Source organism: Alosa pseudoharengus, unplaced genomic scaffold (genome assembly GCF_046254945.1).
Source record: "Alosa pseudoharengus isolate Yale_2024_CS ecotype anadromous, Long Island Sound unplaced genomic scaffold, YU_APseudo_1.1 YU_APseudo_1.1_scf_14, whole genome shotgun sequence".
Taxonomy (NCBI): domain Eukaryota; kingdom Metazoa; phylum Chordata; class Actinopteri; order Clupeiformes; family Clupeidae; genus Alosa; species Alosa pseudoharengus.
Window position 1 is genome coordinate 12,680,317 of NW_027468609.1, and position 27,342 is coordinate 12,707,658.

The following is a 27,342-nucleotide window of genomic DNA, read 5'->3' on the forward strand; positions in this document are numbered from 1 at the left end:
AGGACAGCTTCATTCCTCCATAGACATTCAGCAATAGGCTGTTTTGCATCCATTACAAACAAACATGCAATGTGAAAGTCTGGGATTGGGGAGAGCACTTAGTATACCTAGTCTAGTGCATACAGGGATAGATTACTGCACGGGCCTACCGGGCCCAGGGGCCCAAGGGGTCAGGGGGCCCTGAAGCCCAAGCCTTTGCATGGAATCATTGCCTCAATATCAACAAATCAGGATGTAGGCTATGAATCTGATTGAATTTAGTATTGGCCATCCCCAAAATGCACCAGAATACAGGAAATCACATCAAACAAATAAAAAAAATTCTGGGGGAGGACCCCCAAACCCCCCCTCCCACATATACGACAATTAGTGGGGGGCCCTTAATACATCTGGGCCCAGGTGCCCGAAAGTTCATAATCCGCCCATGAGTGCATAAGCATGAAGTTGAACCTTTAGATGAAAAACACTCTTTAATAATAGGCCTACAATAAATAAATAAACCGCTAATGACGTTTACTTTTGACCATCGCATTTATCGCCTGTAACTCCGTGATAACAGGAAAGTAGCCTATTTGGCTGAGCAACGGAGGTTAATAGGCCTATGTTCTATGTTTTGTCCACATGATGTAGGCCTAGCCTATGTCTAATCATTGTTGCACTCGAAGAAAACTGCAATGTTTCATTCGTCCTCCCTTTCAATCGTCCCGAGAGGTCGTTGTCTCTCCAAACTAACTTTAAACTCAAAATGTTGAGTTTAATGTCGACACGTCGAGATTAAAGTCGACATGATATTTCAACTTTATTCTCGAAATGTCGAGTTTAATCTCGTCATGGCAAAAAAAAAAAATTTCTTCATGTGTGGCCCTAATACTCCGTCGTATGACTAAACTCTTGCATATGTAGAAGAAGAAACATTCACAAAAATCCATGACATGACTTTCTCTTCTTGATAGCTGTTGAAAACTGCATGGATCTGATAGGGATTGTTTTGTTTAATAATAAATAAATAAATAAATAAATAAATACATTATGCTGCTACCTTCTGCTTTTCCCAAATACAATGTAGCCTACAGGTGTACCTTTCATCAGTCCAGTTGCAATGGATGGACTGTGATGAACTGCCCTACTTGTTTAATTATTTGCCCTAATTGTTTAGAGATTTTAAAGGTTTTATAACAATGCTACACATTTTTTGGCAAGTGCTACAAATCTATTCACCTTTGCAGCGCCAGTAGGCTACTTTCTGTCCGGCCCGCAAACACACATGCCAAACAAGCATACACAAAAGTTTCAAGAGTGGGGGATGGAGTAGAAGATGGAGACAAATTGATTAAGTTAATGTGATTTATTTTTGCGGAATGGATGTCCAGGACTGAGCGGCAGTCATATTTTGTACCGCTATGCGGTACATCTAGTTATTATTATTATTACAGTAATATACAGTTGCAAATATAAATAGTTTATTTATTTTACATAAGACCAAATACATGTGCATCTTCAGGGTGCTGCAATGGCTGTAAGGTGATACAGTGTTGAATAATTTTATATTTCAGTTGATATCTATATTTCCATTGTTACTGTATTATGGTGATGATATCTAGTTATTTATTCCCCACATCTTTCATCCATGAACCTCGCACCCCCAAAACTCTGATAAGTTTGATTGTGTTCGGGTTGTTAACAATTGCTGTCTGTGACACCCTGTTTGAAGCCATACATGTTCTCATGCTTATCTTAAAGAGTTCAAAGTTCAACATTTGTAGTTTGATATTGTTGTGAAAGCCCTTTGTGCTGTCTAAAGCAACCTTCTCGTCGGGCTTGTGTAAGCAGCCAACACAAAACAGCCCCGGCTGTTTGACGTGTCTTCTGTCATCATGTTCGTCAACACATGGCCTTTGAACTGGACTTTGGCTCTGGGCATTACTGGAGAGCATTATGCCCAGCCAGGGCAAGAGAGAGAGAGATAGAAAGAGAAAAAAGAGATAGAGCATGCAAGAGGGGAAGAGAGATAGAGAGAGAGAGAATATGTGTGTGAGACAGAGAGAGAGAAAGAGAAAAAACGAGATCATGCAAGAGGGTGAGAGAGATAGAGAGAGGGAAAGTGTGTGTGTGTGTGTGTGTGTGTGTTGTGTGTGTGTCAGAGAGAGAGAGAGAGAAAGGGAGAGAGATAATATGTGTGAAAGAGAGAGAGAAAGAGAAAAAGGAGAGAAAGGGAGAGAGAGAGAGGAGTCTGCAGTAGCAACTGTAAGACAGAGGTGCAGTACAGCATTGCTATGTGATCAGGCTTGCTGTAATAAATCACTAAATGGATGATGATTAACGAGTCCCAGATGTGCTTTTTAATAGGCGTGCGCCAGTCCCATGAGAGTTGTGCATGTACTGTAGAATAGATTTCCATAGCTGGAAGGGCAATTGCTTCGTCTGCACTGTGTCCTGGCCTACACCAGCTGAATAATGTATTACGTTTATTGATGATGTAATCACTTTTGCTTTGCAACTTCACAAGTAATTTTTTGAACAGTTCACACTGAATGCCACAACACAGACACTTTGTTTTATTTTTTTAATTGCCAAATGCAAACATTTTTGTAATTTTTGTCAACCTTTAGTATCACTGGGCTTTATCTGGTAACCTCAGTAACACATTCTGGTTATTCATTTTCATGGAATGCTTTCCTTGCCGTTCCCAAAGTCTCTAACTAGCCAGTCGCTCCAGGATTCTGTGATTCTCCGATTTCACAAAATCATCACAGGTCTACTTCAAGGACTGGCTACAATTGCAATCTCAGGTTGCAATTTTGTGAGGAATATCTTTGATATCAAACTTTGATGATCATGGGTTTTTAGAGTTCCTGCAGCAAAGTCAGTCAGTTTTGGGCATTACAAAGGCATTTCAACAACAGAAGTGTTTCAAACAGTCTGTGCCACTCAGCCTGTGTGTGTGTGTGTGGTGTGTGTGTGTGTGTGTGTGTGTGTGTGTGTATGTGTCTGTATCTGTATCTGGACTTCGCCCCACGCTGAGTCAAGCGTATGCACATGTACGCAATCCCATCACTCACAACACTTTTACAAGGTGAGCTCTGATTGGCCGTCCTCTCCTCACACCCCCCAGATCCCCTCAAACTCTGAGTTTAAGTTCCTCTCCCCACCTCACAGCTGCCTCCTCTCCTGCCTCTCTGTGTGAGTGACACACACATACACACACACACTCACACACTGGCCTCTTTCTCTGGGACTTGACAGCAGTATAGCATCATCATGTCTGACCGGGGCGCGTTCGACACCAACGTGATCACCCTCACCAGGTTCGTCCTGCAGGAGGGCCGCAAGGCCCAGGGGACCGGAGAGCTGACCACCCTGCTCAACTCCATGTGCACGGCCATCAAAGCCATCTCCACAGCCGTGCGTAAGGCTGGGATCGCCAACCTGTGAGTACCGCTCTCCTGTCAGATGCTACACTAGCCGACTGATCTGTCAGCGCTATTGGAGGGTACTGAGTGTTCTTGTGATGGCCCTCTCTCTCATTGTGCATCTCCGCAGACATATTTCTGCATTAGCAACACTATCCTGCTCTTTCTATTTATTTTATATGTATCTGTGAGTACTTCTCACCTATCAGACACTACACCAGCCGATGATGACACAGTTTAGAAATGGAAAAGGGACTCTCTGAAGAACTCCTTGTTGGGTTTAAGTAAACAGGAGGAGACTTTCATGATCATGTATTATGATTTGAAACTAGATCATATGTGAACGGATGTGTAATTAGATCATGTTTGAATGGGTTTGAAACCATTGATGAAGAAAGTGTGAGTAATGTTGTGATGTGTTGATATGTGCATGGTTTCATAGCCTGCCATATCTGTTATCTTCAGAGAGGGAGTTAGAATATAATTATATTTTAACACTAGCAGAAAACACAGTTTGGGAAAATAATGCGGACTCTATCAATGTATCATTAAGGCTACAGCAATACCACCCTATTGGAGCCAAGTGAAACCATGTTTAGATCACACCAAGGTCCATATAGTCCTGTTTACCAGTGCAAAGCAGAGACATTTGACCCCAGATAGTCACTGAGTTAATTAGTAATTGATTAGGAAATAGCCCAACTCAAAGTAAGTGGGCTGTAAACTCTCTGTCTTTCTCCTTGGCTTTGACCTGGACCTAAAGACATCGTTTTTAAGAAAAACTGATTATCACCATAGATTCTATAGGATTATGGAATACTTGTTGCTATCTCTGCATGGAGACATTCTAGACTAGACTTTGAAATTTTGCCTTAAATCAAATATAATGTATATAATAGTATATAATGTAGATATAATGTAAATAATGTAGGCATTTGATGCATGCTGGTGCCTTTCATCAGTCAAAGGGTCAAGACTCACAGGCCTGTGAATGTCTGAAGTTATTGCTACATTTAAAATAATAAAAAAAAATGAAGTTATTGTTATAATCTTACATGATATTAGGCTCTCCAGCAAAGTTATTTATGGTCAGACCTTTGCAGTTTTTTGTTTAATGCAGAAACCATCATTCAGAACATACTGGGGGTTCAATGTCCGGTTGTGATAAGTACACCACAGCACACTATGGCACTCCACATCTGTCCCTGCTGCCTTATTCATTACACCGTGTTAAAGGGACAGTGTCCAGTCCTGAGAAAATCCCATGCATTCAGCATATCATAGGCTAGTGACTCTTTCATAGGCCAGCATGCACGCATATGCACGCATACACACACACACACACACACACGCATGTGCGCACACACACACACACACACACACACACACACACACACAAACACACACACAGGACACAGTACGCACACACACACACACACACACTCACACACACACACACACACACACACAGACACACACACACAGACACACAGGACACAGTACGCGCACACACACACACACACACTCACACACACACAGACACAGACACAGACACACAGGACACAGTACGCATGCACACACACACACACACACACACACACTTTCATTCACTCAGATAAAGCTGCTACAACATCAGCACAGCACTCACAACATTAGCACTTATGTAATCACTCTTATTTATTATGTGTTGCTGCAAGAGGAGCCGAAACACGACATTCTTATACGTGTATAAAGGTGTAACACTAAATGAATCTCAAATCTCTGTTAGAGCTGGGTTATGATTACAGTTTTTTACAATTGTTTACACACGTTTTCAAAACTCTGTGTCTATTTTTCAAAACTCCACACACAAAACCCACAATTGCTCACACAAAATGCAAAATGCCTCAAATCTCCAGCAAAATGACACACAACATTCAAAATGTCAAAAACACATGTTTAAAGCAAACATTCGCCTCACATTACAAACACTTTTGTCATAATATGACATTTTGGATACATCATGTACACACTGTTGCTCAAAACCTAAAGCTCTTCTGTCTTAGGCTTTCTATATGTATTTCCATACAAGAGTGAAAGTTACGGTATCAACAAAGAGAAGTTGAAATACACAGTAAAAATGCAAGCAATATTGAAACCAAAAATAGTGATTTTTCCCAAATAATTTGCTGTTGTGAATACAGTATTTTACAGCAAACAAGAAAAAAGCAAAGAAGAATACAGTGACCACCAGATGTACATGGAGTTTTGAAAACACTGATTTAGTTTTTTTCTAAAGACAAGTGTGTGTGTGTGTGTGTGTGGGGGGGGGGGGGGGGTCGTGTCTAGTATGTATTCATAGGCCTATAGACCCTTTCAACTGCAGAAACAAACAATTCTACAGTAAGCGTTCCTAAGGCATTTCTGGAGGCACAAAAAAATGTATTGAGCTACAGTTTTTTACAATTGTTTACACACGTTTTCAAAACTCTGTGTCTATTTTTCAAAACTCCACACACAAAACCCACAACTGCTCACACAAAATGCAAAATGCCCCAAATCTCCAGCAAAATGACACACAACATTCAAAATGTCAAAAACACATGTTTAAAGCAAACATTCGCCTCACATTACAAACACTTTTGTCATAATATGACATTTTGGATACATCATGTACACACTGTTGCTCAAAACCTAAAGCTCTTCTGTCTTAGGCTTTCTATATGTATTTCCATACAAGAGTGAAAGTTGCGGTATCAACAAAGAAATACACAGTAAAAATGCAAGCAATATTGAAACCAAAAATAGTGATTTTTCCCAAATAATTTGCTGTTGTGAATACAGTATTTTACAGCAAACAAGAAAAAAAGCAAAGAATACAGTGACCACCAGATGTACATGGAGTTTTGAAAACACTGATTTTGTGTTTGTGTGTGTGTGTGTGTGTGTGTGGGAGGGGGGGGGTCGTGTACAGTATGTATTCATAGGCCTATAGACCCTTTCAACTGCAGAAACAAACAATTCTACAGTAAGCGTTCCTAAGGCATTTCTGGAGGCACAGAAAAATGTATTGAGCTAATGGTACTGTAACATGGGGACAAACAAAAATAGAGTAAAAAGACAAATTTTACATAAAGTCAACTTTTTGTAGAACATTACTGTAAGCTAAAGTCCGATTACTGTATTTTCTCTATTTTCAAAGTATCTGCATTGGTTCTGAATATTTCAACCGGAAATCCTCTAGGAGCAGATTGAAAGGGTCTATACCCATATATATCTATTCATAGGCCTATACTAAGGCAATGATTGGATGGTGTTCAGTAAAGTAAAGAGTGTTTGCACATGTGAAGAGAAAGAGTGAAGCACTGGTGATTTAGTGTGGCATTTTGATGGGTTGTGTTTGAAGAACGAAATCAAGTTACTTCCTGTTAGATTTTTATGTGTTAGGTAGAAAATTGTGTGTGGTGTTTTGCAAAATGTGTTTTAGTCCATTGAAAACTGAGTCAAACACTGAGAATTAGTGTATGGTTTTGCAGATTTGGTGTGGGGTTATGATGTTTGGAAGACATGTTTAGAAAATTGTGTGACAAGAAAAGATTTAGTGTGTAAGCAGTTGAAAAAAACTGTAATGGTACTGAAACATGGGGACAAATGAAAATAGAGTAAAAAGACAAATTTTACATAAAGTTAACTTTTTGTAGAACATTACTGTAAGATAAAGTCCGATTACTGTAATTTTCAAAGTATCTGCATTGGTTCTGAATATTTCAACCGGAAATCCTCTAGGAGCAGATTGAAAGGGTCCATACTTATTCATAGACCTATACTAAGGCAATGATTGGATGGTGTTCAGTAAAGTAAAGAGTGTTTACACATGTGAAGAGAAAGAGTGAAGCACTGGTGATTTAGTGTGGCATTTTGATGGGTTGTGTTTGAAGAACGAAATCAAGTTACTTCCTGTTAGATTTTTGTGTGTTAGGTAGAAAATTGTGTGTGGTGTTTTGCAAAATGTGTTTTAGTCAATTGAAAACTGAGTCAAACACTGAGAATTAGTGTATGGTTTTGCAGATTTGGTGTCGGGTTATGATGTTTGGAGGACATGTTTAGAAAATTGTGTGACAAGCAAAGATTTAGTGTGTAAGCAGTTGAAAAAAACTGTAAGATTTATGTAGATGCCAGGTTGTTCTTTATCACTGATGCTATGGATTCCCTCTACTGTGATAGATTCAGCTCTCAGTGTGTGTCCAGAGTAGTGAGACGATGCAAAGTTTAAAGTTCAGAAAAATGCAACAACAAAAGTGAGAAATAAAGAAATGACTGGAGTTACAGAAAGGGCCCTTTAAAACTCATGATTGCAACCTGATTATTTTTGTTGAATTCAGCCAATGCTCCCTTATTGACATGAAAGCTTATAGCATTCCTGTATAATTCTCCCTTATTGACATGATAGCTTATAGCATTCCTGTATAATTCTCCCTTATTGACATGATAGCTTATAGAAACACTGGTGTTTGTACACATGGAGACTGTGCACTGTACATGAGAAACAAACAAGTGATCTGGACTGGCAATACACTGCTCTAGCCAATCAGCAACATTGGTCTGGACTGGCAATACACTGCTCTAGCCAATCAGCAACATTGGTCTGGACTGGCAATACACTGCTCTAGTTATCACCAAAGATTCTAGAGCGGCGCTGCAACATACAGGGAGAGCCATGTTTTTAGACATCTGACCTGTCTAACCTTAGACAGCTTTCTGCAGCTATGGCATTATCACTTCAACATACAGGGAGAGCCATGTTTTTAGACCACCTGACCTGTCTAACCTTAGACAACTTTCTGCAGCTACGGCATTGCAGGGAGCACCAATGTGACCGGAGACCAGGTGAAGAAGCTGGACATCCTGTCCAACGACCTCGTCATCAACATGATCAAGTCGTCCTTCACCTCCTGCGTGCTGGTGTCGGAGGAGGACGACCACGCCCTCATCGTGGACCCAGACTCTCGGGTGAGTGTGGAGACTACTGCTGGACGTTTTCAGAAATGAGGCAAGCAGAAACACTGACCTGTCGTACGCCATCCATCAGTACGCTGAGAAGAACTTCTTGTTTGTGAACAACAGATGGGCTTGTTGCTGGGCCATTGTATCTAAAATATTCCCAATGATAAAATGGATCAATGGGTGACTCTCAATCAATCACTTTCATTTCTATGAAGAAATAAAAATACTAACATTTGTCTCCTTTAGGGGAAATATATTGTTTGCTTTGATCCACTGGATGGGTCCTCAAATATTGACTGTCTTGCATCAATTGGAACCATATTTGCTGTCTACAGAAAGGTAAGAGTCGAGGTTACTGAGAAGCTCATACATACACACACACGCATACACCAGTGGTATGCCTCTAGCCCTAGGAGTCCAATCGCAGATACGTAAATAGAATGTTTCTAACCAAAGGTTCCATTTGATGATGTAACAGTGAACATAAACAACTCTTTTAAATGACGGACAGTGTAAATTCAGGAATGACTGAAAAAGGAAGGCCTCAATACTAGAAAAATTTATTCCTGGGAGGCGAGGAGGATGAACATGATGATGATGATGATGATGATGATGATGACAGTGATGATGATGATGACGGTGATGATGATGATGATGATGACGATGTGTGCCGTTTGTTGCAGATGACAGATGATGAGCCTTGTGAGAAGGATGCACTGCAGTCTGGCCGACACATAGTGGCTGCAGGCTACGCCCTGTACGGAAGCGCCACCATGTTGGTGCTCTCCACCGGTCAAGGGGTCAACTGCTTCATGCTGGACCCGGTAAGCACCTGATGATTATAAATCTATTTATTTATACAGCAAAGAAAAGAACAAAGTGGTTTACGAAATGTTTTGTTCTTATACCTCTGCCTAGTATGACCATTTTTTGTTTTTGTCAACTCCTAACTGCCTCAATTGTAAAGCTCTTTGGGTCAACTCACTGCTGTTATTTTTAAATGTGCTATATAAAGGTGTCCTGACTTGACTATAAAAGTGATTTGACTTGACTTGTCTTAACTTGACAAAAGGCTAACTAATTTGTCCCTGGTGTTTGTGCAGGCTATTGGGGAGTTCATCCTGGTGGACCGTGATGTAAAGATTAAGAAGAAAGGGAAGATCTACAGTTTGAACGAGGGCTACGCCCAGCACTTCTATCCTGACGTCACAGATTACCTCCAGAAGAAGAAGTTCCCTGAGGTGAGCCTTTCACATCTGTCACAGAGCATTCAGAGATACACACCAACACAGTATCACACACACACACACACACACACACACACACACACACGTAATTAACAACAAACATTATGCAGATGGGCGTATTCTGAGTATAGAAATCTCACTTATGTGGCGACCCTTGAGTTAGCGTTATTTCTTAATATCACATTATTTGAAAATGCCACAGATATTAGTTGCTCATAAATAAATACATACCTTAAAAAGTGTCAAAATGTCACAGTGCTTCATGAATTCAAAATCAGTTGACCATGAAAGAAGTGAATACATTTGCTAACATAATTGTATATCAGCCATAAGTTCATTACAATGAAACCTTTTATACATAGAAAGCACGCATGTGAGTCTTTTTGTTGTTATTTATTTGTGTACCATACAATTTACAGTGTTCATGTCATTTTTGCTTACGTACATTTAGTTTATTTCTTTATTCTTAGAATAAAAGCCTTCTTTGTGCAGTAATTCCATAAACACATTCATCATGACCTGTTCCATATGTGTACAATGCATAGCCTTTCTGCCTCAGACCCCTGGGGGTGACTTGCTGTTGCGCTTGCTCTCTTGCAGGACGGTAGCGCCCCCTATGGCGGGCGATATGTGGGCTCCATGGTGGCGGACGTGCACAGAACTCTGGTGTATGGGGGGATCTTCCTGTACCCCGCCAACGTCAAGAGCCCTAAGGGCAAGGTGAGCGAAACCAGAGGGGCTGATGGGAGTTCAAAGTTCAAATTCATAGAGTGCAAAAAAAAAAAACACCTAAGTGAAGGTATATGAACGAGTCTTCAGATTGTGCTGGCAAACGTTGTAGCAAGGTTTTATTAACTGCCAGCTACTAAGTCGATGAGCCACTTTTTCACTGTTCTTTGTTTAGAATGTGCTATACCCTTAGGGTGCACTGTCCAGCAATGGGAACTGAAATGTAATGATCCCTCTTAGATTAATTGATCATCAACATCCCAAAAATGATACTTTTGCATGTGATTTTCATGATGCAATTCAAAAGGAAGTATATAACCGGTTGAGTGGTGCTGATGAGAGATACTGTATGCTTGTCTCTGATTGGCTGCAGCTAAGGCTTCTGTACGAGTGCAACCCCATGGCGTACATCATGGAGCAGGCAGGCGGCATGGCAACCACGGGCAGCATGGACGTCCTGGACATCCAACCAGAGTCCATTCACCAGCGCTGCCCCGTGGTGCTGGGCTCTCCCGACGACGTGAAGGAGTACATCGCCATCTACAAGAAACATCACAAGTGAGGCCCCAGAGAGACCTCTCTCCAGTCCAAAACCCCAGACTGGCGTACACACACAGACACAGACACACACACACACACACACACAGTCATAGGCAGACAAAACACCATGCGAGATCAGACAGATAAGTGCTGTGTAGTGGGACGTGTGCTGACAGACTGTGTGAGGTCACTTCGTGGCTCTTAAATGTCAGCAGGTTGGTCACCAAGGGTTCTATGAGCACTTGAATGGCCTTGGTGGCCGAACACACCACCAAACTGTTTTTGTCTTCATTTGCCTCTTACTGTCCTCTCGAAATGAAAGATAGATTTTTAAAAATAAAACCTGTAAAATAAATCAAGTGTGTTCAGTGTTCATTTGTGGTGTGCTGCTGCTACTGCCCATGATGTCCACCAGATGGTGCTATTCTCACTTCTTGCTCAGGGCCATATACAGTACATCTCTAAATAGGGCTCTGTTGTTGCTCCCATTCCACCATTTCATCTCATCAAAAGACCATGAGATTAAAGTGGTATTTCACAATCATATTTTTTTTTATCCTTCTGCCTGTAAGGATATGCCCTGATTGTTTTCTTGTTGTTGGGGTGGTAATACTGTCATAACATTATAAATTGCTGCTACATATCTGGTGAATCGCCCAAAGCTTACAGTTAAGAAAAAGTTTTGCAATCATTCTGTTATTCTAGTAACTCTATTTAAGAAACTCATCTGAGATCTCTCAGAGGGGAAGCACTGGCATAAACCCTAATCTGTCTCTGAGTGAGCGCAAGTTACTTTTTAAATACGTTATCTATAAAGCCAAGGTCCCCACAGAAGGACTGACTGACCCCAGATGCCTCAGCCACCTGCACCAATAACACTATTAAAGAACAGAGAGAATGTCCTGGATGATATCAGCAGGTTTCCTTAAATAAAGGACACACATTCTCACACACACACACTGGCCAGGCTGGGCAGACAGAATGGTAAGTGGGATGAAGGATAAAGATGAGATGTTGACCACCTTTTAAAACTTTTTAATGGACAGAAAACACAAATAGCTAAAAGATGTTTGCACAACAGACACATTAAGCTACAACAGAATACTAACATACTCATACATCAATTCAACATGCTTGATTATTTTAAAGCCGCATTTTAGTTTAAATATATAACTATAAAGCATGCAGAAAAGTACACAAGTAAAAAGCAGGTTTTATACAGAAATAGTTAATTCCTTGTAAAAGTGTTTTAATAATTAAACCACTGGAACCCTCCGAACGCCATGCCACTGTGCCGAACGCCATGCCACTGTTCAGGCGGTTCTCCTCTTGGTCCCTTGGTTAGATTGGACCCAAACCAGTGATGGCGGATCTGCCTGGCGATGTCACACCATAGGGTAGCTGGCTGCGGTGGCGATGCCGCAGTGGTTGTGCCGGTCCTTGGCCATGTGGATGTACCCTTTCATGCCCCACTTCACACCCCAGCTGAAACACACACACACACACAGACACACACACACACACGTGAACCTCCATGAACGTCCATAAAGTTAGAACTAAAATGTCCATAAAGTTAACACTAAACTGTAGCCTTTCATCCTCCACTTCTCACCCCAGCTGAAACACACACACGAACCTCCATGAACGTTGTAATAATCATCGCCTCAAAATAAATGATGACTGAATTCATCTGTATGAGATTTAGTAGTAAACAGGTCAATAAATAAATCACATCTATAGGTCCATCTTTTCACAATTTTGCCTGGAGCTTCCCTTAGGCAAGTGTTATATTAAGGCCGGCCCTACCCTGTGCATTGACGCGGGACTGCACATTGTAAGTTTTGAATTTCCCCTTGAGGATCAATAAAGTATCTATCTATCTATCTAGGAGACATTGTAATCAGAGGATGTACACCCCACTTTGTGCCAGCATCCATGTTTCCAATTTGGTGTGAACATCCAAGCTGCAAGTGCACCCATGATGGAATGACTCCAGGCAGGCCAGAGAATATAATGTGTGTGTGGAGTTGGCATCTGTGCACGTCCACACGTGAGTATGATCGAGGCCTTAGTAGATCTGTCCTCACAGCTTTCATTGTACATCTACATGTATTCATTTAGCCAATATTTTTATACAAAGCGATTTAGAAACAAGAGGAATTATCCTTACTATGCACAGAGAATCACAGGCTCAGTCCCTGCCTCAGTCATTGCAAGCGCCTCTGATTTATTAGTCACCACTATGTGGATACTGTTTTTAGAATTGATTTAGATTAAGTGTTAGTATAATTTGTATTTCTGTAATTGTATTTTAGTATATTTTTACATATTGTATTAGGTGTTAGTATAATTTGTATTTTTGCATATTTAGCATATTCTTTATCTTCTACTGTCCTTACTGCTTAGTTGTGTTTTTATATTATATACTTTAATTAGTCTTTCTGCTGTTAAAGAATGTGTTTGTGTTGTATGTATGCTGCTGAGACCTTGAATTTCCCCTGGGGATCAATAAAGTATCTATCTATCTATCTGAATAGCATTTAAGCTACAATGCGGAGGAGACCGAAGGTAGAAATGGCCAATCATAATGTATACTGGCCAATCATAATGTATACATGGCCAGTCATAATGTATACTTGCCAATCATAATGTATACATCAGTCAATACATTGCAAAAGGAGGAGAGCGATTCTAGGTTCATTCTGGTGCCTCACCTGTTCTTGACGATCCAGTACTTCGTGTTGGCGTCCTCGTCGTCATCGTAGCCGTAGCCCACCACCAGCATGCCATGGTCCAGCTCCTCACTGCTGCAGGCCTTCTCATAGTAGATCCCTGAGCACACGGCACACACAACACACGGCACGGGCATTCAGCACCAGAGATTCAGCTCTCCCCACAATAAACACATCCAGCTATATTATGGGTGCTATAACACTACTGTATACCACAATAAACACATCCAGCTATATTATGGGTGCTATAACACTACACCAGAATAAACACATCCAGCTATATTATGGGTGCTATAACACTACTGTATGCCACAATAAACACATCCAGCTATATTATGGGTGCTATAACACAGTGTTTCTCAAACTTTTTCAGACCAAGGACCACTTAACCAATAAAAAAAACCTCACGGACCACCTAGCTAAAAAAAAAAAAAACAGTAGACCTACTTCAACAGTATATTACACAGTAGACCTACTCACTGAACCACCTTGCTTATTGTATTTGCACCTTGCTTATTGTGTCAGAAGATTAATTTAAACTGGCTTAGCTTACATAAGCAGTGTTGCAGAACTGTCTGGATTTACATACAATTTGGTTCAATATTGCAAACAACTCATCTATATTATATTTTACCATGTCTGCTCGCGGACCACTTGGGTCAGCTTGCGGACCACCAGTGGTCCCCGGACCACACTTTGAGAAACACTGCTATAACACTACTGTATACCAGAATAAACACATCCAGCTATATTATGGGTGCTATAACACTACTGTATACCAGAATAAACACATCCAGCTATATTATGGGTGCTATAACACTACTGTATACCAGAATAAACACATCCAGCTATATTATGGGTGCTATAACACTACTGTGTACCAGAATAAACACATCCAGCTATATTATGGGTGCTATAACACTACACCAGAATAAACACATCCAGCTATATTATGGGTGCTATAACACTGCTGTATACCAGAATAAACACACCCAGCTATATTATGGGTGCTATATAACACTATATATGATAATGACAAAAACATGCAAAACAAAACAATGTCCACGCCAATATGTATGTAGTATAAAGTCTAAGGTATAGCCTTAAAGGAGATAGATAACTTACTTCTCCCATTTCAATATTTGAACATATTCCCAAAGCTAGCTGAGTGAATTACAGTTCATGGTACTTCTTACACTTCAATAACACATGTAATATGCAGTATATTCTTATTAAACATCACCGGCCATAAAGTTAAAGCTTGTCACTTATCAAAGTTAGATTGAAAAGACGTGTAGATTGAAAAGCAGTCACAAAAGACAGCCTGAAATCGTTAAAGCATCAGTAACACTGACTGGCTTGTATGATGAATATTTTCTCAGCCATTTTGGGACGAAAATGGCTCATCCAAATGAGTTACGTGAGTAAGCGCTCACCGGACTGGTAGAACTGAAAGGACTCGTGGCTGGCGTCGATAGCCACGGACACGGGTCCCACTGCGGCCACTGCCTTCATCAGGCCGTGCTCCCTCCCGCTCGCTATGTCCACGAAGCCCGTGTCGTTGGCAGAGTTGTAGTCTGGGTCATAGTGGCAGGGCTGGTCATCCTGCCAGAGAAATACTGGACATTAGCGCGGCTGGCATTATTGCAGTGCAGGTGAACTGGCCAACTGCAAAACAGCCTACTAAAAAAATATCAGATTCTAAGACTCTACTCTATTTATTGTTATTGGTGTTATTATATTGCTACAGACAAAATATATATAAAACATTTTTTTAACTAAAACAACCGGATATTTCTGAAGCCTTTACAACTTTGGGGCCACCATCAGTGACCTACAACCATCCCCAGACAGTCCACACATTCTGATGTAGGCTTCCCCTGGTCTGATGCATCACCCTTCCCTTCAGTGGCCTTATTCTGCCCAGGTAGGGATACAGTTAGAGACTCTCTAATGAGGAGACACAACACTCAAAGAAATGTATGGGGTTCGTAATGCCAACATGGCAGTTGTTTACACACATCCCGCCCCTTCCTGTAGCCTAATGTAAGTAACCAAACACATTTTTATCCTTTTTAGCCTTATTTTAGCGATTTACGGGGGCATACTTATATCATTCAATCCAGATTTAAGCAAAGATTCGCCTGATGTACTTTTCTATGTCCTATGACCTCCCTTACGTTTGCCTCCCCATTTACTGGAATAGGAAAATATCTGCCCCATAAATGACCAAAGTGTGTTACCAAGGTGGCCGCCAAGTGGGGGGGACTTGCCTAAAAGGACTTTGATACAGTTTGGGGGGGTTACCCCTGTAGAGTGGGCTACCACTCCTGGCCCAAATAGGTCACTTGTGGGGCTTGAATTTCTATGACACACAATGTGGCAGGGAATGCAGTGCATTGATACAGTCACACACACAAACTAATGCTAATTCATTTACGTGGCTAAGTCATTTTGCTAATTTAATACCATGCATGCGCATGACCTTACACGCAAACATGGTTCAGTGCACAGACAAGCAAGTTCTCAGTAACTGAAGTCACATCATTTCCATGACAACAAACTGTCATTTAAAGTAGATTGCCACCATGCTGCTCTGAACGATTAAAAAGCGCTACTAATTATTCAACTGATTGTATGCTTGACTGCACCCTGCAACATGTCAATAAATAAATACAGTTTTTCTCAGTCGCTTTGGTGCTATTCTCACATCACTATTAACATTTGCACAGCAGTTAGTGCATTTCTCAAAACAATTAGTGCAAACTGCAAAACCTAGTGGATGACCTGCAAAAGCACGTCACTTGCTCAAAATGGATAGTCCATTCCTCAAAAGCACGTATTCATGTCAATGAAACTGTCAGTGTCATCAAAATGAGAAGTCTTGACACCATCGTTTATGAACAAGAGAGTCAAATGGCTTTGTCATGTTTTCATTATGACAGTTCTCTCAGTGTTTTCCAATGCATAAAAAGGGCAGAACTCGGTGACACTACCTGAACATGCTCAAGACAGCACTATACAGTACTTGTACAGCCATTTGAAAACTACAGTAAAGTTACACATTGCTGTAGTTAGGGGAGTAAGTGAGTACAAGACACTGAATACTTACATTTTTACTGTATGCTCTTTGCAATTCTACAGCATTGTGACAGAATTTGATAACTAGTTCAACAATTTTGTATGTAATGACTCAAGCAATGAAATGAAGACTATTAGTTTTATAGGGAACGACTATTCAGTATCCATAAGTATAGTTCATTTTGGCTGACATGACATAAGCAAATGATAATGTTACAGTAAAAAACAGCAGAGAATTGTATGAAAGCAACTGATACATGTCCAAAAGCATTTGCAATTTGTTCAGAGGAAGGAGAATTTGCTACTATGATGTGCACAAATGACTAAATGTTGTGGAGGTTGAACTAATAGTTATGAGAATATTCATTCTGATCTGCAAAAAGCACCAAAGCGACTGAGAAAAACTGTAAATACATATTGATATCACCGCCTGTTCTCACTGCTCGGTTTCTGCCATAAGGTAGAATGCATAAGTCTGCCATGCATAAGTCTGTTCATAGTGTGCCCTGCAGTTTCAAATTAGAACCCATTAACTAGTCTGTCCTCTATCCTTCACCTATCCCCACCATTAGAAGCCATAGAGTAGTCCGTCCTCTATCCTTAGATTAGAACCCATTAACTAGTCTGTCCTCTATCCTTCCTCTTCCCCATTTTGAGGCCTTGCGGAGTCCAGCCCACTGTAATTTCCCTCTGCTAAATGAATCCTGACCCTTGAATCCTCCGCCACTGTGACCTTACGGTGCCTAGGTAGGGGTAGGATGCCTCAGAGTCCAGGCCGCGGTTGTCCTTGATGTACTGGAAGGCCTGGTCCATCAGGCCTCCGTGGCAGCCCTGGTTCCCCTCGGGCCGGGAGCAGTCCACCAGCTGCTGCTCGCTCAGGGACACCAGCCGGCCCGTCTTCCTGAACTGCTGCCCCTCCAGCGCCCCCGTAGTGCTGAACGCCCAGCAGGACCCGCACTCGCCCTGAGGAGACACACAGATGGATGGATGGATGGATGGATAGATAGATAGATAGATAGATAGATAGATGGATAGATAGATAGATAGATAGATAGATAGATGGATAGATAGATAGATAGATGGATAGATGGAAAGATAAATAGATAAATAGATGGATAGATAGATGGATAGATAGATAGATAGATGGATAGATGGAAAGATAAATAGATAGATAAATAGATGGATAGATAGATGGATAGATAGATAGATAGATAGATAGATAGATATCATCTTTAGCTGTCCTGTGACAGAAATTATATCATCTTTAGCTGTTCTGTGACGTGAGTGATATAGTCTTTAGCTGTGCTTTGACTGGAGTGATATCATCTTTAGCTGGTCTGCGATAGAAGTGATATCATCTTTAACTGTCCTGTGACAAAAATGATATCATCTTTAGCTGGTCTGTGATGGAAGTGATATCATCTTTAGCTGTCCTTTAAGTGGAGTGATATCTTTAGCTGGTCTGCGATAGAAGTGATATCATCTTTAGCTGTCCTGTGACCGGAGGGATGTAGTCTTCAGCTGGTCTGGGTCTGGGCTGGCCTGTAACTAGTCTGACACTTCCCTTCTTTGACGCTCACCTGGTCTTTGACTGGAGTCACATAGCCCTTCTCTCTCCAGTCCACCTCCTTAGGCACCAGAAGGAAATTGGGCTCCATGAACAGTGATCCTCTGACTGTCCTATCGGACCTGCGCTTATAGCCATTCATCACTTGTCTGAACTCCTCGTGTGTCTGTGGGGCAAAGGTGGGAAAGCAACAGATGTACAAATGAGTAGTAATGGCATCATCACATTGTACATTTTACTCTCCATCCAAAGTGACTTACATATGTGAGTATACTACAAGTGACTACATTGTCCCTGGAGCAACTTGGGGGTAAGTGCTTTGCTCAAGGGCACAACGGTGGAAGCCAGTTACTTAACCACTATGCTACCCATGCCCCACAGTAGCCAAGTTTAGAACACTCATCACAACATCTCATACATGCTTGGTGTCCGTGTGCAAAGCATTTACATTTACATGTATTCATTTGGCAGACACGTTTATCCAAAAGCGACTTACAGCAACGGGATAACATTTAAGCTATTAACATTTCACATTTAAACTAAAGACCTACGGTTGTAGCATTAGAATAACATTTGAGCTATTATCATTTAAGCATTTCTGCACGCATGCATATGTTGCATTATTTGCATTGTTTGTCATGAAGCTGATGCTAGATGACCAGAGGGACTTGCTGTGGGCTAACTACGGGGACAGTCCCCATGGAGGCTCTTGCTCAGGGGCACGATAGTGGGACTGAACTAACAGGCTTTTAGTGCACCACTTGGTCTAGTGGTCAGGGATCTGGCCTTCCATCAAGACCACATAAAAGACTCTTACCATGTCACCAAAATGGTTCATGCCCAGACGGTAGCTGTGCTTGCCCATAGAGTGCTCCAGGTTGTGCAACTCAATCTTCTTCAAGTTCTTCTCCCACACGATCCTTCTCCAGCCTTCCTCTTTCTGATGAGTTCAAACACAGGTGGAAATCACATCAAAATGAGCCAGAACTGCTAATATGCACTTTATCTTTTTACCTGGAGTTTATTTAGGTGTAATTGTATACGCAATAAAGTTATATTAGTTATATAACTTTATATATATATATATATATGTGTGTGTGTGTGTGTGTGTGTGTGTGTGTGAAAACATTTTCACTGAATCTACTTTCATGTTGACAACTGATAAACTGAGAAAACTGAGACAAGAGAAATGTCTATACAAGTAGTAACAATTTCCACTCATACTTCATGGACAAAATGGTCTAGTCAGCTGAGTTATCAATCAAATCATTGCCAATGTTTGGCTGAACCACAGACCCATACTGATCTAAACAATACAACAACATAGTCTGTAATTGGAATTAACCAATGAATGTGTCATATAATGTCGATAACCTGGCAACCAATCATTCTGATGATTTAAATTTCAACTGACCTTTTCCTTAATCAAGTGTTGTTAATCGCCTCTGTCCATGTAACATTAATTCCATCAGTGAAAAAGGCTACACTTGACAAATAATGGCACAGGTAATTTTTTGACAAAATTATTTTTTGCCTAAATCATTTAATATGTGGTTAACTTTTTTATGTTTCCTGTAAAACCTGAAAACATGACTTATGCAATTATTTTAGGAAGGTGAGGAAGTATGCCTTGGAATTGTAAATTAAAAAGAGGGTACCATGTACAGATGAAAGGAATTGCCTTGTTCGTAAAAGGACAGCCTAAAGTGACACGTAGATTTTTGTCCAGTGATGCTACTCACCGCTTGGTAATCTTTGCTGTGCCAGTTCTTCCACAGGCGCCACTGCTCGTCTAGTTGAGCGTCGAGTTGAGCGTTTGACTCGGGGTCGGCCAACACACCACTGGCACACAGTGTCAGAAGCAGGAGATACATCATACTGACCGCGCAACTACAGGACGAATAAAAAAAACTCTGTTAGTGGCATTTAAATAACCAGTAGGCCTAAGTTAGGTCTAAAGGGACATCTCCGCACCATATAAGTCAATAAATAGTTCACGAGACAGACTCTCAGACGGCGGAAGGAAAAAATATGGAACAAAACACAGAGGAAAACATGGATGATCACCAACAGCTACTCTTCTGAAGTAGGCTACACAAAAAGACTACCATGTGACTACACTAATCGGACATGAACCGTGTGGGCTCAGTCACGAGTTAAGGGATTGCCCTGCACTGGAGCCGTTAGTTTGTCCCTTAAGACATAAACCAACCCAGCAGGAACTCAGAAAAAAGTGAGCGCTAGACACAATAACCTACGTCCATACAGGTGCCATCCTGTCATTCAAAGACCATCATCATTCTAGCGTAGGGTATTGAATAGCCTAATAACGCTGTCTGCCGTCCTGCATGACTCGGACATTTTTCTAAATGCACATTGCCCAATCGACGTAGGCTACAGTTAATCAAATGAAAACATAAAAGACATATTGTTAATTTTAGGATGGATGGAAAGGGTGCTTAACATAGGCTCTAAAATAGGTAGCCAAACTTGGCGCATCTATAGCCTACCGACAGAAGAGTTTAAACAGTCCCTAATTTACAACCTTGTGCCTAGACCTTCATTTTTCAAGAATGTTCAGTAAATTCGTGTTTAGGCAAAACTCTTGAACACAACTAGCATAGTAGGCTATATTAACACACAACAAACTAACCGAATAGATTGTGCCTAGTTTGTTCCTCTTAAAAGCAAAGTTTGCTAAATGTTCATCGAATATTGTCACTTACCTCAACTTTATAGGGCTCACTTCAGCAGCTGTGGTCGCTGATTGGTTTATAGAAACATAACCCGCCTCCAGTAAACAGATCTTCAGTGGTATCCTTGTGTTAGTTGTTGACCACAGGTCACACACAGATCCAACAGGATGCTTGGGGACGCGTTGCATGTGAAACATATGGAAAGAGTCGCACTGTACCGAAAGCAGAACCCAGCTATTTTTGTTAAACACAAGCGCGTTATCAGCCTATTACTTTCACTACATGTGATGGACAGAAATGCTGTAGGCTAGTTGTGTAAATGGAGACATTGCATCCCATGTAAAAGCATGGCAGGCACTCCCAGTCATCGAATGCACAACTCCAGTTGTCAGTTCATCGTGGCCATGTCTATCAGGTTTCTTTCTGTGAAATAAAAAACGGAATCAGTAATAAAAACTAAACACAACTGCATAGCAGTGTGTAATATAACCGCAGCAAAAATCTGATGCTTTTCTCGGACGTGTGCGCACTATAGTGCGCGGCTGTGAGCTGGAATGATGGCACATTCCAAACTCCAAGAACTTTATTATCTCTATATATTACTCCCCCTGGAACCAATAAATAGGCTCCCTTGCAGTATGCTTTGGATTGTTCTGCTTTGCCACCTGCGTCATATCCTCATCACCCTGGTGGATGGCAGCATCCTTATGAATTTCACCATTCATCTTCAAAAATATAATTGGGATTCTGCCAGTAGCTATCATGACAGGAGAAACAGCCCTATACCATGATGCTTCCGTCTCCAAACTGTTGTATTTTAGTAGCACTTGCATAGCCATTTCTCCTTAATGGTGTGTGGTATTGTTGCCAACATGTACTTTCAACTTTATTTTCTGGATTGTAATGATTGGAGTTATATATATATATATATATATATATATATATTAACTCCAATATATATATTTATATGAGGGTGTGAACAGCTTAGCAATCAGACGTGTTAACAGGAGGAACAAAGTTGAGTTGAATTTAGAATACCAATTTAATGCTTTTCAGAACACTGTGAAGAAGTGACATAACATAGTTTAAGAATATTGTGTCAGAAATGCACTTTGCATATTGATTGTGGAAGACAAGCGATACTGACCAAAATGTTTGTCATTTTCATTGTTTCTGTTTCGCATGTTCAGGTGCAGCTGATATCTTATTCTGTCAACAATTTCACCCTTTTATGTACTTAATATTTGTAAAAAAAAAATAGTCAGGCCTTTGAATGCTTGTATTTAATGAAAATATTTTAGAAATTTGAAAAAGAAAATATGACTTGTTTCTTCAGCTTAGCTGATTTCTTTTTTTTCATTTTCTCACTATCCATCATTTTTCTTTCTTCTTTACCTCTTCTCTTCATCCCTTCTTCATTTTCTTACTCTTGAATTTCTCCCTTCTTTCTCTCTTCTGCTATTTGTGCCTGTCTCCTGCGTGCCTCTAAGATCATCTCTTTCTCCTCCTCGTCCATCCATGGATCGTCTGAGTCTGTGTCACTCTCTGTGTCGTTGTCCTCAGACCACTTCTGGGCCATCTCTTCAGCCACTTTCCTAAATTCCTCCCTCTCTCTCTCTTTTCTTAGTTCCTCCTCTTCCATCTTTTTCTTTTTTCTTTCTTCATCTTCAGCTTTTGCCTTCATCTCATTCATTATTTTCTCCTGAGCTCTCGCCTTTTCTTCCATTTCTGTCTTCCTTCTTTCCTCCTCTCTCAACTTTGCCATTAATTCATCTCCTTCTCTTTCTTTTTCTGCTTGTACCATCTCTCTCTTCAGTCTTTCTTCCTCTTCAGCTTTTTTCTCCATCTCCTCCATCACTCTTTCCTTCTCTCTCAGCTTTGCCATTTCTTCATTTCTTTTTCTCTCTTCTGCTATTTGTGCCTGTCTCCTGCGTGCCTCCAAGATCATCTCTTTCTCCTCCTCGTCCATCCATGGATCGTCTGAGTCTGTGTCACTCTCTGTATCGTTGTCCTCAGACCACTTCTGGGCCATCTCTTCAGCCACTTTCCTAAATTCCTCCCTCTCTCTCTCTTTTCTTAGTTCCTCCTCTTCCATCTTTTTCTTTTTTCTTTCTTCATCCTCAGCTTTTGCCTTCATGTCATTCATTATTTTCTGTTGCTCTCTCACTTTTTCTTCCCTCTCTTTTATCAGTCTTTCTTCCTCTTTAGCTTTTCTCTTTATCTCCTCCATCACTCTTTCCTGCTCTTTCAGTGTTGCCATTTCTTTAGCTTTGGCTTTGAATTCTTCCAGTTCTTTCTCTTTTCTCATTTCCTCTTCCATCTCTCTCTGTTTTCGTTCCTCCTCCTTGACATTTTTCTCCATCTCTAGCTGCATTCTCACCTGCTCCCTCTCTTTCTCTATCATATCCTTCATTTGTTTTTCTTCTTCTTTCACTTTATTCTCCATCTCCTTCATTCTTTCTTTCTTCCAATCTATTGATTCTTCCATCTCTTGCATCATTCTTTCTTCCTCCTTTGCTTGTCTCTCCATCTCTAGCTGCATTCTCTCCTGCTCTCTCGCTTTCCCCATCATCTCCCTCATCTGTCCTTCTTCCTCCTTCAATTTTTCTCTCAACATTCTGTGCTGCTCTCTCACTTTTTCTTCCATCTCTTTCAACTGTTGTTTCTCCTCCATTGCTTTTTTCTCTGCTTCTCTCAACATTCTCTCCTGCTCTCTCTCTCCCATGTTCTTCATTTGTTTTTCTTCCTCCTTGACTTTTTTCTCCATCTCTAGCTGCATTCTCTCCTGCTCTCTCACTTTCTCTACCATCTCCTTCATTCGTTTTTCTTCCTCCTTGACTTTTTTCTCCAACTCCCTCTGTTTTCTCTTCCGTTCTATTGCTTCTTTTTCCAACTCTTGGATCATTCTTTCTTCCTCTTTTGCTTGTCTCTCCATCTCTAGCTGCATTCTCTCCTGATCTTTCGCTTTCTCTACCATCTCTTTCATTCGTTTTTCTTCCTCCTTGACTTTTTTCTCCATCTCTAGCTGCATTCTCTCCTGCTCTCTCGCTTTCTCTACCATCTCCTTCATTCGTTTTTCTTCCTCCTTGACTTTTTTCTCCATCTCTAGCTGCATTCTCTCCTGATCTTTCGCTTTCTCTACCATCTCTTTCATTCGTTTTTCTTCCTCCTTGACTTTTTTCTCCATCTCTAGCTGCATTCTCTCCTGCTTTCTCGCTTTCTCTACCATCTCCTTAATTCGTTTTTCTTCCTCCTTTACTTTATTCTCCAACTCCCTCTGTTTTCTCTTCCGTTCTATTGCTTCTTTTTCCAACTCTTGGATCATTCTTTCTTCCTCTTTTGCTTGTCTCTCCATCTCTAGCTGCATTCTCTCCTGATCTTTCGCTTTCTCTACCATCTCTTTCATTCGTTTTTCTTCCTCCTTGACTTTTTTCTCCATATCTAGCTGCATTCTCTCCTGCTCTCTCGCTTTCTCTACCATCTCCTTCATTCGTTTTTCTTCCTCCTTGACTTTTTTCTCCATCTCTAGCTGCATTCTCTCCTGATCTTTCGCTTTCTCTACCATCTCTTTCATTCGTTTTTCTTCCTCCTTGACTTTTTTCTCCATATCTAGCTGCATTCTCTCCTGCTCTCTCGCTTTCTCTACCATCTCCTTCATTCGTTTTTCTTCCTCCTTTGCTTTATTCTCCAACTCCCTCTGTTTTCTCTTCTGTTCTATTGCTTCTTTTTCCAACTCTTGCATCATTCTTTCTTCCTCCTTTGCTTGTCTCTCCATCTCTAGCTGCATTCTCTCCTGATCTTTCGCTTTCTCTACCATCTCTTTCATTCGTTTTTCTTCCTCCTTGACTTTTTTCTCCATCTCTAGCTGCATTCTTTCCTGCTCTCTCGCTTTCTCTACCATCTCCCTTGTCTGTCTCTCTTTCTCCTTCAATGTTTCTCTCAACATTCTGTCCTGCTCTCTCACTTTTGCTTCCAGCTCTTTCATTTGTCGTTCGTCCTCCTTCGCTTTTTTCTCTGCTTCTCTCAAAATTCTCTCCTGTTCCCTTGCTTTCTCTACCATCTCCTTCATTTGTTTTTCTTCCTCCTTGACTTTTTTCTCCATCTCTAGCTGCATTCTTTCCTGCTCTCTCGCTTTCTCTACCATGTCCTTCATTCGTTTTTCTTCCTCCTTGACTTTTTTCTCCATCTCTAGCTGCATTCTCTCCTGATCTTTCGCTTTCTCTACCATCTCTTTCATTCGTTTTTCTTCCTCCTTGACTTTTTTCTCCATCTCTAGCTGCATTCTCTCCTGTTCTTTCGCTTTCTCTACCATCTCCCTCGTCTGTCTCTCTTTCTCCTTCAATGTTTCTCTCAACATTCTGTCCTGCTCTCTCACTTTTGCTTCCAGCTCTTTCATTTGTCGTTCGTCCTCCTTCGCTTTTTTCTCTGCTTCTCTCAGGATTTTCTGCCGTTCTTTCGCTTTCTCTTCCATCTCTCTCATCATTCTTTCATCCTCCTTCGCTTTTTTCTGCATTTCCCTCAGCATTCTCTGCTGCTCTTTCTCTCTCTCTTCCATCGTTCTCATCTGTTCATCCTCTTTCTTTATTTCCATCTCTTTCCTCATTACCTTCTCTCTCAGGTGTGCCATTTCTTCTCTTTTTTCTTCTGCTTGTATCATTTCTCTCTTCAGTCTTTCTTCCTCTTTGGCTTTTTTCTCCATATTCTCCATCACTCTTTCCTGCTCTGTTTCATCTTCTCCAGCTTTCTCCAATTCTTCTTCTTCTCTCTCTTTTCTCATTTCTTCCACCATCTCTCTCATTTTTCTTTCATTATCTTTCACAATGTTGTTAATTTCTCTTAGATTTCTCTCTTTCTCTCTCACTTCCTCTGCCATCTCCCTCACTCGTCTCTCTTCCTCTTTTGTTTTTTCTCTCAACATTCTCTCTTGATCCTTCGCTTTCTCTTCCACCTCTCGTATCCATATTTCCTCCTCCTTCACATGGTTTCTCAACATTCTCTCACACTCGCTCACTTTTTCTTCCATGTCTCTTATGTGTCTTTCTTTCTCCTTCGCTTCTTCTCTCAACATTCTCTCCCTCTCTCTCACTGTGTCCATCATCGCCCTCATCTGTCTTTCTTTCTCCTTCACTTTTTCTCTCAACACTCTCTCCTGCTCTCTTGCTTTTCCCTCCATCTCCCTTATCGTCCTCTCTTCCTCCATCGTTTTCTTTCTCAGGAGTCTCTCCTGCTCCCTCACATTCTCTTCCATCTCTCTTAGATGTCTCTCTTCCTCCGCTGCTTTTCTCTTGATCTCGTTCATCACTCTCTCCTGCTCTCTCAGCGTTGCCATGGCTTTTTCTCTCTTTCTCAGTTTCTCCACTTCCATCACTCTCTCCTCCAGTCCTTTCAGCTGGGCACCTTGTCTCTCTATCTCTTTCTGCTTTATCTCCTGTGCCTCCTGATAGATACTGTAGATTTAAAAGATAGATAGTTAGATAGATAGATAGATAGATAAATAGATAGATAGATAGATAGATAGATACTTTATTGATCCCCAAGGGGAAATTCAACATGAATGATAAAATAACAAATCCACATGACTCATGGACAGTAAAATATATTAAATCAAAGATCCACATGAATGTACTAAGGGATGTATTACAATGAGTCACTTGCAGTGACAGGGCAGGGACTAACCCTGTGATTCAGGATGCAGTGGTAAGGTGCTCTATGAGTTTGTGTCATAGTGGTAGTGCAAATAAGTCCAACAGTGCAACAGTGGAGGGATAAGGTCTAGAGACCAGTTTTAAATATGGACAATATAAGAGAAAATGTAAACATAGTAATATAAGAATTATAGTGGTGCAAGGCTAGGTTTTGAAGTATAGGGTAACAGTAAGTCCAACAAAAACAGAACCCATACATCATAAATGAACTACAATGCTGGACAAATGACATGTACATATTACAGCATCATCAGCTTATTAATGTATAGAGTACATACTGCCTGTCCCGCTGTCTTGCCCACATCTCAAATCTTCTGTCCACAGAGTCTCTCAGTCGCCGCAGCTCGTTCCTCATCTCGTCACTCGCCACCTTCCTCTGTAGCTCCTCCACCCACTGGTCCAGCTCTCGCCTGTCGAGGATCGGCCTCCTCAGCCTCCCCTCCTGGGAGCCGGGGTCCAGCTGCCCTTCAGAGGGGACACGTGGAATCCTGACAGAGCCTTCGGCCATGGCTGGATAACCAGGCCTGCCGTTCTATACTGGAGTCTTCTGTCTGTTTAGCTTTCCTTTATTATATCTGAAACGCTGTTCTGTGGATATATGATATGATCCAAGTGAGAAACAAATAAATTAAATTTAACATTAAACTGCATT

General features: G+C 41.0%; 3 protein-coding genes across 3 annotated transcripts; 1 reads left to right on the plus strand and 2 right to left on the minus strand.

The window, feature by feature from the left end:
* The first annotated feature begins 3,258 nt into the window (after positions 1-3,258).
* On the plus strand, positions 3,259-11,249 carry LOC143122403 (fructose-1,6-bisphosphatase 1-like). Its single transcript, XM_076283206.1, has 7 exons — positions 3,259-3,428; positions 8,237-8,399; positions 8,640-8,732; positions 9,077-9,217; positions 9,497-9,634; positions 10,241-10,360; positions 10,743-11,249. The coding sequence occupies exons 1-7, from the start codon at positions 3,259-3,261 to the stop codon at positions 10,929-10,931; spliced, it is 1,014 nt and encodes a 337-aa protein (XP_076139321.1). The 3' UTR covers positions 10,932-11,249.
* Positions 11,250-11,954: 705 nt separating this feature from the next.
* LOC143122889 (procathepsin L-like) lies at positions 11,955-20,985 on the minus strand. The gene is made up of 8 exons (XM_076283867.1): positions 20,943-20,985; positions 20,032-20,179; positions 19,107-19,229; positions 18,303-18,455; positions 17,461-17,685; positions 15,078-15,246; positions 13,624-13,741; positions 11,955-12,394 (listed from the first exon to the last, which is right to left on the minus strand). The coding sequence occupies exons 2-8, from the start codon at positions 20,164-20,166 to the stop codon at positions 12,295-12,297; spliced, it is 1,023 nt and encodes a 340-aa protein (XP_076139982.1). The 5' UTR covers positions 20,167-20,179; positions 20,943-20,985; the 3' UTR covers positions 11,955-12,294.
* Positions 20,986-22,027: 1,042 nt separating this feature from the next.
* Positions 22,028-26,092, minus strand: LOC143123519 (uncharacterized). Its single transcript, XM_076284973.1, has 3 exons — positions 25,847-26,092; positions 22,748-25,591; positions 22,028-22,045 (listed from the first exon to the last, which is right to left on the minus strand). The coding sequence occupies exons 1-3, from the start codon at positions 26,090-26,092 to the stop codon at positions 22,028-22,030; spliced, it is 3,108 nt and encodes a 1,035-aa protein (XP_076141088.1).
* Positions 26,093-27,342: the final 1,250 nt, after the last annotated feature.